Genomic DNA, 13891 nt, shown 5'->3' on the forward strand with positions numbered 1-13891 from the left:
GTATTACTGGCACGCAAAACCTTAAATTAGAGTGAATAAATGAAGACTCGGCACACCACTTCTGAAAGGTTGCTGACCCCTGCTCTAGAAACACACGAAGTCCAAGGATGGGGATCACAGACACAATCACAATCACAAAGTCCTGTCCATACTGCAAGTTTTATTAAAGCAGTAAGTAAAGTTACAATTACCCATAAATATAGAAATCCTACAACAACCCATGCAATAGTTATAACTGCAGTCATACACAGATCCACAAAAATATTCTAGGGTCTGATGGACTTCTCAATAGATGATCATTGCTAGAGGTATGGTTCCTGCTGGAGGGATCAGATCATTCCCTGGGTTTTCCCATTTTTACCCAATCATGTAACTCTCTTTTATATTGTAATTCTGACTACACCCTCCTCCTTACACATATGTATGAAGGTGCTCTTTTTTCCTTATCTGTTCTTTCACACCCCATGACTATTGGGATGCCCCATTTTTCATAGGTTGTTCTTAGTTCCTCTTATTCTCATTATCATCTACGCAAAACATGTAGCCTGCAGTCAAGACAGACATTCAAAGATGTTACAATTAGGTGTCTATTGGTTTTGGACAATACATTGCGGTCATTACGATCTACTTTCCGTAACATCACATGTTGGCACATCTTTACAGTAAACTTGTGACTTTACTGCACAGGGTTATTCCCAGTTCACCCACTCCTGTCAAGTTTTCTTAAGCCTAGGACCTAGTATGGCTAAACTAACATCTTACAGGTCTCAGCCTGCAGGCCTTGCGTTCCAGTCATGCTTTACTTATACACATAATACACACTCATCACTCCTAAATACTTATTAATCCTATACTTGTATAATCCTACAATTTATTACTATTTAGCATATATAAATTATATATGAAATAGCATATGAACTGACCATAACATCACATAACAGAATGATCAAGGGATGATAAAATGAACTAATGAACATCTGTAACCCTTTGTGGTGTGCATCTCTCTCACATGCATCCCCACTCCAAATAGCAAAACCTCTCCACCCATACAGTTAAAATTTCTGAATGACCTCACATGTGCCATAGTTGTAGGTGGTGACATGTGCCTGTGTTTTGTTTGAGGCCTCTATTGTTTCAGCTACGTGGTTCTAAAAAGAAGTTTAATTGCATCTTAAAACTATTTTACATGAAAGGTGGCAGTTAGATTCCCTCTGCTTCAATAATATTGAACCCAACCCATAAAGATATCCACCTCTTCTTTTCTGTACATTTCTGTCATGTTAAACAAAAAATTCACTGAGGTCCAGGATGTCCAACTGAAGCCCTTCCCTCAGTTTTCTCCTCTAGCTCTGTATCCCTGTCCATAAAGGACTTGGTTCACTTTGTTGCTCCATTAGTTCTGAGGGCACCAAAACTCTGGACAAGTCCTTTCGTTACTGGGTTTTCCTGATTGTTTAAACATCCTTGGACCATAGTTCCCTGAAAAGTGGGCCCAAAGTCACCGTCATCTCCCTATTCACCTTTTGATCTTCCCTGGCTTTCAATGCCTGGGTTACCCAAAAGCCCTGGCAGCCTCAGGACAGCTGAGATGTCAGGATCACTCAAGTTTCCTGAGTCAATCCAGGATTCATTAATTTTCCCTATGGCTTCTCGACTACACCTGTTGTTTTGCAGAATATGACCTACAAATCTGGATCCAGGAATTTAAACTCAACTCCTTTTAGTGACTATAATGGGGGGAATCTCACCTCTTGAGAGACTCCTAGTAGCTGGGTGTGGTACACAGTCTTTTTATCATGCCTGGAACTCTCTGTAGGCTGCCAATTGACCTTGGTGGGGCTTCAGTGGCTTGGCCCTCCAACCAAGTCACAAAGTCCAAATGAAACACTTCTGTGATAGTAAAGAGTTCAATAAATGAACAGTTACACTGCCCTCACTAGGGTCTTCAGCCCCAGCTCTGGACCCTTTAAATTTAGCTCTGTGTTTAGGTTCTCAAATAAGCTATGTCCCCTTCTTTGGGTTTATGCCACTGTGACTGGTAGAGGAACCTGGGATATCCGACTACTTTGGGTTCCAACTCAGGGACCTTATACGTAGCAGCCACATAGTGCTTAATTTCAGTTTGTTGTTGTTTCTTCCTTGGGCTGCTTCCTATCTAGCCTCCCCCCGCCCCCTTTTTAATTAATTTTTTGTTTGCTTCACTCTTATCTCAGGGTCCTCTCTCTCTCCCTGTAAACCCAGCTATTCAAATGCAGCCAGCACCAAACTCTGGCTATCCATTGAGCACCTGTGGTCAGAGAGGAGAACCTGGCCTTGCCTCTCTCGTCCGAGCCAGGAATTGACCTGCTAAGGCCCGGCATCTCCTTTTATCTGAGCCTGCTGGGTTCTGATTGGCTAGTTCTGTGAAACCTCTCAAAGCAGGCCTGGAGGACCCACCTACACGGCTCTTTCCCTCTGAGCTCACTACTGGCTTGGGATATCTTCGTCTCCCTGCTTGGGATCTTGACCTACCCCAAGCTCTCTGAATGCATGAACCTGGAGGCCACCTCCCTCCATAGCCATCCTCTATTGGGGTCTCCATTCCAGAACCTATTGCCTTTCTCTCTTCCCAATACCACCTACTGGTATGGCCTCCACTACTGGTACTGTCTTCTATACTTAATGCCACACCCTTGGATCAAGGTGGAAGACTCACCACAAGTGTGAGGCCACTTCACTTTTGTAGGCCCTAGGGTTCTTCACACAAAGCCCCTCTTATCTACTTTCCTAACTGCCACCTCCTATCCCCTAGCTGTAGGAATATCCTGCTTGACCTCTCCAAAGGGACTGCTCTGACCTGGGATTCTTATCCATAGCCCTCAGTACACTAACGTTCCCCATATGTTTCAAAATATTATGATAGAAAGCATTCTGGAGTTCTTGCCAAACTTCCCTGTTGTTGCTCTATCATGTTGGTCATTAGCAGCAGGTTGGCTGTGGTATCCTCTTCTCTTATGGTTGTCATCTTCTTCTGCTCTTGCATTGCTGCCCGTTGTTGTTGCAGGATCAACAGGGGTGCCTCCATCTTTCCCTTCTTTTGGGGTCTGGTCTGAAAATCCCACTTCTAGTACCAAATCATAATGGGACCCTCAACATTTGAGTGCCTCCTAGCAGATAAGTGTGGTACCACAGTCCTTTACTCACCTATGGCAGTGTAGTGGTCTCTAAGGAACTGCAGTAGCTGATGTAACTTGTGCAGCACTTAAGTTGCTCTAAATTACTCCAGAGGCAAATTGGCCCCTGGCCAACCCAAATCAGTGAAGCAGAAAGGTGGCCTAAAGCTACTTTCCTCAACCATGCTGAGTATCAAATTGGTGCAGTTGAAGACTAGGACCTAAGTTTTGTAGCACTTGAAACAGAACTAAGCCACATAATAAAAACAGTATCAATATAAAAAATCTATTTTCTCTTTAACAACAAAAATGTAAATAAACCTACCTGATTCTAAAAGAAAATAAATAATAAATGCATGAACCTGTAGGACATCTCTCTCTATAATCATCCTCCATTGGGGTCTCCATTCCTGAACCTATTCCCTTTCTCTCTTCCCAATACAACCAACTGGTAGGGCTTCCCACACGGGTACTGTCTTCTATTCTTAAAGCCACACCCTTGCACCTGCATTATTATTATAATGGCAGAGATTAAAACTAAGTTGCTTATGGTCTTTACATTAAAATATAATGGACTGTTTTGCTGAAATACATTCACTTCCCTCCTTAACATGTATAACATTCATGTATATACAAAAATACACAACACATATGGAAAGATAATACATCACATATACATACTGTACAAACATATGTAGCGATAGAGAACTGGACAAATACTGCAAGATATTTTTGAAAAATATTCATTTTGATTAAAAAAAAACAAACCTTCAGTTCAACTGTATTAATTCTTTCTTTGAGTTTATATTTTATGACTATTATAGTGAATTAATTTACTGGAATGAATGTTAATGGAAATAGCAAATTTTAAGACGATACAGAGTAATATTAATGGAAAGTGAAATTGAAATTAATAAATGCAATCAGAAGCCTTGAGTCAGTCTAATCTAAACAGCAAGTGGACACTATGAAAACAGTGTCCAATGAACACTGAACAAGAGAGCTCAAGTTTAGAATACCATACATTTGCAATGAACAGGTCACGAACAACACACAGACCAATTATTAATAATTCCCTGAGGAATTTCAAATAAGTGAATGAATTTGAAAAAAAAATCATGTTCAGCTTTTAGGATAATTTGTGAACAAAAAACCTGAAAATTATCAAATACATTATCCATTATATTTGTCCAGTTCTCTCTTGTGTGTGTGTATATAGACAGTCCTGACTTCTCTCTCTGTGATAATATTGCTCTGTAAGCTGGCACCATGATATAAATTAAACCACTTGTCTGACTGTGCTGTAGTTATTAAATAGCCCACACTGAAAAATAACATTTTTTAAACTATTTTCTCATTTCTCTTGCTGCTGGCTTGTGGAGAACACCTTGCCTGATTCTTGACAGATCAATTATTCCAGTGCTCAGCTTCTTGCTACAGATATGAAAGAACCCAAATCACTGCTCATCTTTTCCAGACGCAACCAAACAGAATTCCATTTGTTACTTTCACAAGGCCATAGAGGTAGGAGATGAATGGATACTGAATTGTAACAAATGTCTGATCTAGAGGAAAAGTCTAACTGTGGTGAAATTGATTTCTGGAGGTAGGCCTCAGAAGTAACATTCTACGTCAAATTAAATCCAGTAAAAAAGCTGAAACTTCTTTCTGGTAGTACGCTGCCTTTGCCAAAGCTATATATTTTGATGTTGCAAAAATATACAGTATTCACAGCACTCTTCCAAATTGTTTCTCTAAAGATAGTATAACTGACTTTTTCAAAAGTAAGGTCTTCTGAAACGTCTGATTTTCAGAACAGAATCAGATGTCAATGCAACAAGTGTGATACCTTTAAAAATACTACTCCTTTTATGTATGAATGAGAAGTAAATCATATTCACCATTTATTTGGGACTATCTTTACAAAACTATGAACAGCAAGGTAATTACAAAGATAATTGGAAGAATCAAAGGAAACAGCCATTGAAATACACTCACTAATTTTCTCACGGAAGCTTATGTTACCTATTGGTGCTTTGATAGAAAAAAAAAGTCTATCACACAAGCAGTTAAATACTGTGGGGGTTGGGGAATCTTTTATAGTGGTTGACATTTGACAGGTGGCAACATTTATTTTTTCTGAAGAAGACACTAGTCAACAGAGTGGCTGAAGCTTAGACTAATATACACATGGACTGTGCCTTGAACATATCTGTAAGCAAGGAAAGTTCTAAAAATCTTTACTGTGCAGAAAATTATTCCACAAGGAAAAGTGGCCTTTAAAGTAGGAAATTACCTGACAGATTCTGCTGGGAGGTGAGGGTTACAAATGAAAATGTCACTCCTGAAGTACTTTACAGAAATAGACTACAGATACAAAGCCTTTTCTCTTTTTTAGTGAGTCTTAATTTAACTTTAGCAGGAGACACTTAGATGAACTAAATAAACAACAAAAATCAATTGAGAATGGACAAGGATAAAATCCTCTAGTGAGGGGGAGAAAAATCCTACAGTGAAATTCTAGCAAAGCAATTTCAACCTAGTAAGCTTTTTCCAATTTTCTTTTTTAAAACTTTTAAAACAAGTTTTGTTCAAACTACAGTGAAGCTAATCTTTACTGAACAATTTAGGATTTATGATCTAATCGAAGCAATGGGAGTCAGGCATTCCCAAATTCTTAATTTGCCTTTGCCAATGACTCCCTGTATGATCTCAAGTAAGTCACAGGACCCTCAGTTTCTCCATCTGCAAAACAGGGACAGCAACTACCTAACTCACAGCACTGATCCCAGGGTTGCTTACTTAACTGTTGTCTAATTAAGTAATTATAACATGTTTGAAGGTGAAAAGTATAACAACAACAACTATGATGATGACATGTTCGATTCCTAGATCTCAAAGCATGCTGCAATCATTATTGAATTAACTTCCTCACAACACCCTCTGAGCAATGGAGATCACATAGACCCATATCTGAATGATAAAAAAAAAAGATTACAGTCAAGATTTAAAAAAAATAGATGCCCATTTTGAATGTCTTGGCCTACATTTCTTGCCTAAGGCTTCAAAAGAAGTCTGTGGCAGAGCCAGGAAGATAACCCAGATCTCTTAACTCCAGGCTTGTAGTTTGGCCAAGACCATCCATGAGATGCCAATGGTGGCTCAGATACTATGGAAATAGGGATGATTAGATAGACAGACAGGCAGATTTTTTTAAAAAATTGTGTGTGTGTGTGTGTGGGGAGAATACTTATGTCAAAGCCAGCTTAGTTTCTCCTCTCTTTACACTCCACCCAACTCTAAAAGCATCTCTTTCTAAGCAGAACAATACATCTATGTTGCATGATGTACAGAGGGTTGTTTCTTCATTTCAGTGTTATAAGATGGTTGCTACTTCTGTATAGTATGAATGTTCTGATCTGTGTTTTAAGGATATTTTACACTGAGTAACGGACAACTGGTTTCATCGTGTTTAGCACCATAGAGGGCTGCTTCAAGAATGGTATGCTACTTAGACTAATTTTAGTGTTTTTGCACACTAATTAAAGGCAGTATTGGGAGTCCTTCACCCATCCTCTTCTCCTAGCTATGCCATCCATCTATGTTATTTCCCACTCAAAAAAGAAAGCCTATTATTACTCAGTCATCTGCAAAAGGTTTCTGTACTTGCAAACCATGGACTGGGTCTGCTGCACCAGCAGCCTGGGTACTTTAAAGGAAATGCTGTTGCAGAGCATGTGTCAGAAACCCTTAACTGCTTGCTGCACACGTTGAAGAGACAAAAGGTAACTCTTCTGGAGAAGAGAGGCATAGGACTGGCCAATGCAAACCCCATAATATTATACCACTCAAATAGATTGTTAGGCGAAATCCAAAAGCCAGCATTTCATGCAAAACAGAGAAATCTTTGGTGAATTATGTATAGACATTTTGGAAACTAATTAGAACAAAATTATTTGCAGTCTTCACAGTGAACACAATGATTTCTCCTTTCAGACAAGATGGGGAAGCCAGTTGCTTTTTTTGACAATTATACTAACCTTCTTCAGTCGTACGGGCAGACTTTGATTCACTATCCATTCCTTGGAACTCATTGAAATAGGGTCGAACTTTAATTTCATAAGAAATCCCTTTTTTCAAGTTGACTAGGACAGCACTGCGCTCAGTGGGGACTTTCACATCCAAATTCTGCCATGTCATTGGAGAAGACAGGCCTGATGTTTGGCGATACATTACTCGATAGCCCTGAATAAACTGGGATTGGCGGTCAACCTGGAAATAGTATTAATTGGCACATTAATAAACATTTTAAAGTACATGATCCATAATCCAATAATGAAACCAAAAAGGCTGCCTACTGTATTCATGTGTTTATGACAAACAGTAAGCTAGTCAGTTGCCTGTTACTGACTTCCTCTAAATCTAAAATTAAAACTTCTTGTGGATTACTGTCATTTCACTTAATTTTTTTAAAGTGGTATAACTCTATCTCTCATTGTTCCCTTTAGTTTATCACAATCGATATTATGATACACCCACCTAAATCTCAAAGTATAAAACAAAAATCATAAGTAGATAATTTTCTAGCAATTTGTCATAATGAGTATTGCATGTAAACAATTAAAACTAACTTGGCTACTGATGTGCTGAAATATGAGAAAGGAAAAAAATTATTTTCAGAAAAATACAAAGCTTTGAAGATGTACTATATGCTTTTAGTTAGTCCATTACTTGGCTTATGGCTGGTCCTTTCATGAGATATTCAGGAAAGCAAAATAAACATAGACAGATGCAGAAAAAACAATGACCAAGAAAATGTGTTGTTTCCTGTGTTCTTAGACTAACCAGTCTATTTGCATTCTGAGGTTACAAAGCACTCATGACATCCGATGGGGATGGAATGTTGTTGTTGTTGTTTGTATTTAATTTGTTGCCGTGCAAACAGAATTCAAGGTTGGGGCTGTATACAGTAATATAACAATTCTACCCTGTCTTTCAAAACAATAAACGTTACTGTAATTGAAAAAAAGATAGTTCAAAATGTATTATGTTGAAGTGACCACAAGCGTTTTTATTTGGAAAAAAAGGTATTATATCAAATAACGTTGAGGTATTATGCCGTACTGTACTGTAACATTTGCACGAATTTGTATTTTAATCTCTAACAGTCAAAATGTTGCATGCTAAAAGAAGATTTTCACTTCTGCATTTGTCAAGCAAACAGCCAAAGAAAATAATACAAGTAGCACGTTCTGTGTGTCAGTTTGGACATATAGCTGAGTGGATTGTTAGCTCTAGTCTTATAGCTGAGTTGTGACAAGAACGATTTCCTTCACCCTCTTGACAGCTTGCTAACTCATCAAAGATTTTCCAGAATTAGAGCTATGCTTGTTTGGGCTATGTCAAGAATAAGTGGGTCCAAGACTGAAGGCACAAACCAAGATCTTCTGACTTCCACTACCTTTACTATACCCTCACTTACTAGTCATTAAGTTCTTCAGTTCTTGTAACATTAAAAAACAGAGCAAGCAAGAAGAAATCTTAATTTACAAGAGCAAAGCAAAAATGTCTTTAATCAAAATTGTCACCGTTAAAAACCTTGCAACATATGTTACAACAACATTAAGCCTGCATTTTGTAAACTTTTCTACATTCACTTTAAGTGAATTTATGCACTGAAAGAGGGACATAACTCACAATAATAGCTTGTTAATACTGAAAGAATCAAGCTGTGTTTTTAAGAAGAACATTAAGCAGCTGTTTCCAGATGAAGGGAGTCTGTAAATCAGGGTAAATTGTTTTTATCCATGTTTGACTTTCATTAATTAAATGTTTTACAGACGTAAAGACTTTATGAACCTCAAGTTTACTACGAAATATAGTATTAACTCCTTTGCATACTCTATAATACATCATTTTCACCTAAACTATAGTATATGGCTGAGCTGTTTAATAATCCAAAGCTAATTTTAAATTAGATTTCTCTCTACACTTCAGAAAAATACAGTAACTTTTAATCTGACTGGTTTTTTTTTTTGGCTGAACCTTTAAGAACGGATGGGTACAAAGAGTTGTCAAAAAGGGAAAATTTAAAAAATACTAGGCTGAAAATCAGTAGGCTGTATATAAAATATGGGTAAATTTCTGTTTGCGACACAAACTATATGCATGTATAGGTGCATGTCCCCACCCACACAGAGTACATCTAATAATGAACTGAAGGCTCATAAAGCTGCATACATTGAAACTATAACTATTAATTCGGATCACCAGATTTTAGCCATTAAATATCTTCAATTCTGAAGTGTGAGGTATTGCAAGCATTTACTATACTACCAAATATTAGAATAGATGACCTTGCTAACCATTTCATAACACGCCCAACAGTGCAACTAACAAAGCACCATCTATAGTGTCATTATTTCACTTGTGGTGTGTGCTTATGAACTGCCATCTGAAACACCCTGACATATTGTTAATGTCATGTATTTGGGCCAGACAGTGGCTGGCCCCACAATCATATGCAAGGAGTATCATGGAGGACACGAGGAAAAGCTTCCCTTCTCTTGTCCTACACAGGATGCAGCCAGGGGTGGCCCTATGTTTTTTGCCACCCCAAACATGGCAGTCATGGTGCCTTCGGTGGTGCTTCTGCAGGAGGTCTGCCAGTAAAGAGGATTTGACGGCGGTTCTGCGGCTGATCTTGTCCCGCACCTTCGGCATACCAGCCGCCGAATTGCTGCTAAAGCCGCAAGACTGGCGGACCTCCCGCAGGCATGACACCGAAGGCCACCTGACTGCCGCCTTCACAGTGACCGGCAGGCTGCCCCCTGCGGCTTGCTGCCCCGGCAAGCACTTGCAGCGCTGGTGCCTGTAGCCGCCCCTGGATGCAGCCACAGACTACTCCTAGCTAGTACAGATAGCAATGCTATCCACCCCAAAAGAGCTGGACAGGAGGTGGAACTAAGGCACCTTTCTTTCTTCAAATAAGAGGGTGCATATGCCTTCAAGGGGCATATAATCTGGTACCAGAGAATAACTGCTGGTGGGCTGCTGCTCTACACTGCTCCCAATATCATGTGATGCCTTAAAAGGCACAATTGATCTCTATGTCATGATGACTATTTAGTAGAGAAAATCTCTGTAACACCAATCAGAGTTTCCTACACAGGGTAGGCAATAGATTTTGTACTAAACTAACACATTTGTTTTACCTACAAATAGGACCAGTTAAAATACACTAGTGACACTTTGTGCACTATTAGCACTAGTTGCAGATACAATTCTATGGAACAGGAAACTGCCTTTTCCAGATCTATGCACATCACCACCAAATGCTATATGGATTCTAAACCCATTAGATTATACTATCAGGCTATTCAGGTGTTAAAAATATGACACAGAGAATTCATCACTTAGCCAACCCTGTAGCTACGGCTTCCTGGGGACAAGCCCACTAAGCCACAGCCTAAAGACATTTTACAGAACACTCTTTTGTATGTAAATTCTCCTCCCACAATATCCTGAATAAGATACTACTTATAATTATGCCAATAGCAATTCTCCATCTGGGCGGAATAACTTGTGAGTTTGGTCACGGCTACTGTACATCTCAGTCCGTGCCAAGTTCAGCAGTAAGAACTCACCATAACCTTGGAAATTCACCAGCATTCATGCCTGGCCAGAATATCCATAAAGGATGGATGCAGGATCCTAGTGTGCTCTGAAATCACTCAAAAGACCCTACTCCTGAAGTCTGAAGTGAGATACACCTAATATTTAAAGGGCTGCTCATAATTTCTTATGTCTGCCACTCCTTTCAAATCCATGGGGTTTACTTGCATCACTATGGGATGGGTAGCCAGCTGGCTCCCTCTCTCAGTTCCTTGCCTCCCAGCTCCCATGATCTGTGTGAGTCCGTGTCTTATGCTGTGCACAGTGTGTGACTGAAAGCAGAGGAGTGAGGAGCAGTGAGACGAATTAGAATCAGTCAGCTGGTTCATCCACCTGTCTAGTATCATCGGAACAACTTTCTAATACTCCATGGAAGGCACAGTGATTGGAGAGAGAAGAAAAGACATTATAGGGAACAGGTGAGTTCTTGGCTGAGAGGGAAAACAATATTGTGGAAAAGAAGAGGAGAAAGGGAAAGAGTATGAATGCAGAGTAGACCAGGGCAGGGGAATTAAGCTGCATTCTTGAAGTGATGGGACAGCAGGAGGGTGCCGCATTAGAACTGGTAATTTTTTTCAATTATTTGTTTATTGGTCAAAACAGTTTTCTGTTGGAAAATGTCATTAAGAGAAAACCAAATTTTTTGTGAAACTCTATCAATTTTGACAAAATTTCACTGGGGGGAGAGGGTAAAAAAGTCCCACGTTGCCATTTTTAGAAAAGATGGTTTCAATTTTTTGTTTTGAAACAAGTTTTTGTTTAATTTTAAATTTTAAAAATGTAAATTACAAATAATCAAAATTGAAACAAAACATTCTGGATTCATCAAAATGAAAGCGTTTGATTGACCTGAAACAAAAAACAAAAATGCAGAAATATGTTTTAAAAAAAAATCAAAATTTGGGCCTTTGGTCCCAATTTGAGTTGAAACATTTTTTTCGAGTCTCTTTTTTTTTTTTTTTTGTGGGATGGAAAATCCATTTTCCCATAGATCAGCTGAGCTCTGATACCATTACAAAGAAAAATGAAGGGAAACATAAAAAGAATCAGCAACATAGGTCTTAACCCAGTAAAATAGCAGAGATCTTGTTCAGAATTATATAGTGTTTCCAGCCTGTGTTTCACCTACATATACAAATTCTTTCAGACAGCAGAGTTTACTCATCATTTCCTGACATTTAGAAATGTATCCTCTGTAATGGAATGCTCAAACAATATTATAATGTACAGCCACTAGGTGACACCACTTATAACATACCTCACTTGAGCTGGTAACGTCTATAGGTAGCAGTGCATTCATGTATCTCTCTCAACACGATGGAAGCTCTGTAGTCAGTTCATATCTGCTGCAGAAGCCTGACATGCTAGTAGCAGCCCTGCAACCTGCCATGTACAAGGAGTACATGACATCCTCGCTTGGGCATTTAATCAAACCCCAATAAAGAACATTTTAAAAAGAAGATATCATAAATGCCTTCAATGGTGACTAGATCTGAGCAAATAATTCATAATGAAAAATGTATTGGACTCATGTAGTCTCTTCTTCTTGTCACAGGACACCCACAAGCAGACAACCATTTCTCAAATATATGTGTTATTCAAAATTATTCAATGTCTTGCCATTTTTTAATCATGTGCTGTGTTGGCTAGTTATGATTAGTGAAACAAGTCACATACTATAGTTTCCGTTCTCTTATTATATGAGTGCGCAAGTGTAACCCATACACCTCCTGGGTGTGGTGCTCTGGCGCATCTAGTAGCACTGAGACTACTTAGAGAAAGAGATTAATGAGTCTGCTCTACAGCCTTAGCTAATAGGTATATGGCTTTTAGCTCATGCAGTAGAGGCTCATGCACTAAGCTTCAGAGGTCCCAGGTTTGAGTCTGCTCACTGACAACTGAGGCCTGTCGGCATTACACAAGCACGGCTGATGTGAATTCTCACACACATGGTATCATGGATCCACAGGATCTGTGCTACTTCCTAGATTTTAAACAGTCCTTTGGAGGAATCACTTCAGTGTGTAAAGGGGTCCCACTCTTCCTTAAGGGTAGGCCATACAATCTCAGCACCTCCGAGACTGAGCCTCTGTGCTGCAGCACTCCTGTTTCTGCCCAGTGAGTCCAATTGAGATAGTCTCTGAACAGGAGCTTTTATTTCCTCTTCAGGGATCAATGCACCTCAGCAAATATTTGCAATGACACTGGGCAACTTTTCCAAAACAGAGCAGGGTTTATTAGTCAACTGGAAAACAGCACTGGGAAGCCCCTACGTTAGTATAGAGAAGCAAATGTGAAGACAGAGTTCAGACTGGCCAACATCAGGGCTCTACCCAGTAAAGCTGCTGTGGAATACATTTTGGCTGCCTGTCTCTCTGTCCCTTTATCTCTTGTTCCAGAGATGCATGTGTCTTGTATCTCTTTGATCTCAGCTCCTAACACAGACACCAGGTGCCCTTCTCCTTCATTCTACCACTTGGGATCTTTGCTTGGCTTCCCTGCAGAGAGGTGAGGGAAAAAATCTCCTTCCTCTTGGCTATTGGATGCTAGATGTGAATGTCCAGACCACTGGAGTTCCAATTGTCTTTCCAGATCATTAATTGATATGGTCAGTTTCAGACAGTCCTTTAACAACCCATTCATACCACCCCAGACAGGTACAGATACCTTGTGGCTCTGGCTCTGATCCAAGGGCAGCTTTTTAACCATTTTTACCAACATGGTAGTAATCCCTACTCCAGTAAATCACTGCCATGCTTATCATTCATAAATGTATTGCAGAAAATTCCAACTTTGTCACACATGGGAATGTGAAATTCAGTTTCCACAAGTACTTGTGCCTGTGACTTTAAGATTTGCTTTATGCAAATATTTGTGCCAGTACAACTCTGTTACTTAAATGTTTACAGGAAGAGACATAAATCTGACTCCTCACAGCCTCAGTTAGGCACATCATGTTCTACATTTCCTTAATATGGCCCCTATTTTACTGTTAACTCTGCATAGACAGACCCCAGTGCCTATATAGAGCCCTATTGAAGACTTTAGAGGATTGATTGGAGAGG

The 13891-nt window shown here is 39.4% G+C and overlaps 1 protein-coding gene across 5 annotated transcripts in view; it reads right to left on the minus strand.

Moving 5' to 3' along the window:
* ROBO2 (roundabout guidance receptor 2) overlaps positions 1-13891 on the minus strand; it is an 855475-nt gene that overhangs the window by 85954 nt on the left and 755630 nt on the right. For all 5 annotated transcript variants that reach the window (XM_045002137.1, XM_045002139.1, XM_045002138.1 and 2 more), the window contains one exon: positions 7193-7424. In XM_045002137.1, coding sequence (XP_044858072.1) covers positions 7193-7424 — 232 coding nt within the window. The remainder of the gene's footprint in view (positions 1-7192; positions 7425-13891) is intronic.

This window comes from Mauremys mutica, chromosome 1 (genome assembly GCF_020497125.1).
Source record: "Mauremys mutica isolate MM-2020 ecotype Southern chromosome 1, ASM2049712v1, whole genome shotgun sequence".
NCBI classification, from domain to species: Eukaryota; Metazoa; Chordata; order Testudines; family Geoemydidae; genus Mauremys; species Mauremys mutica.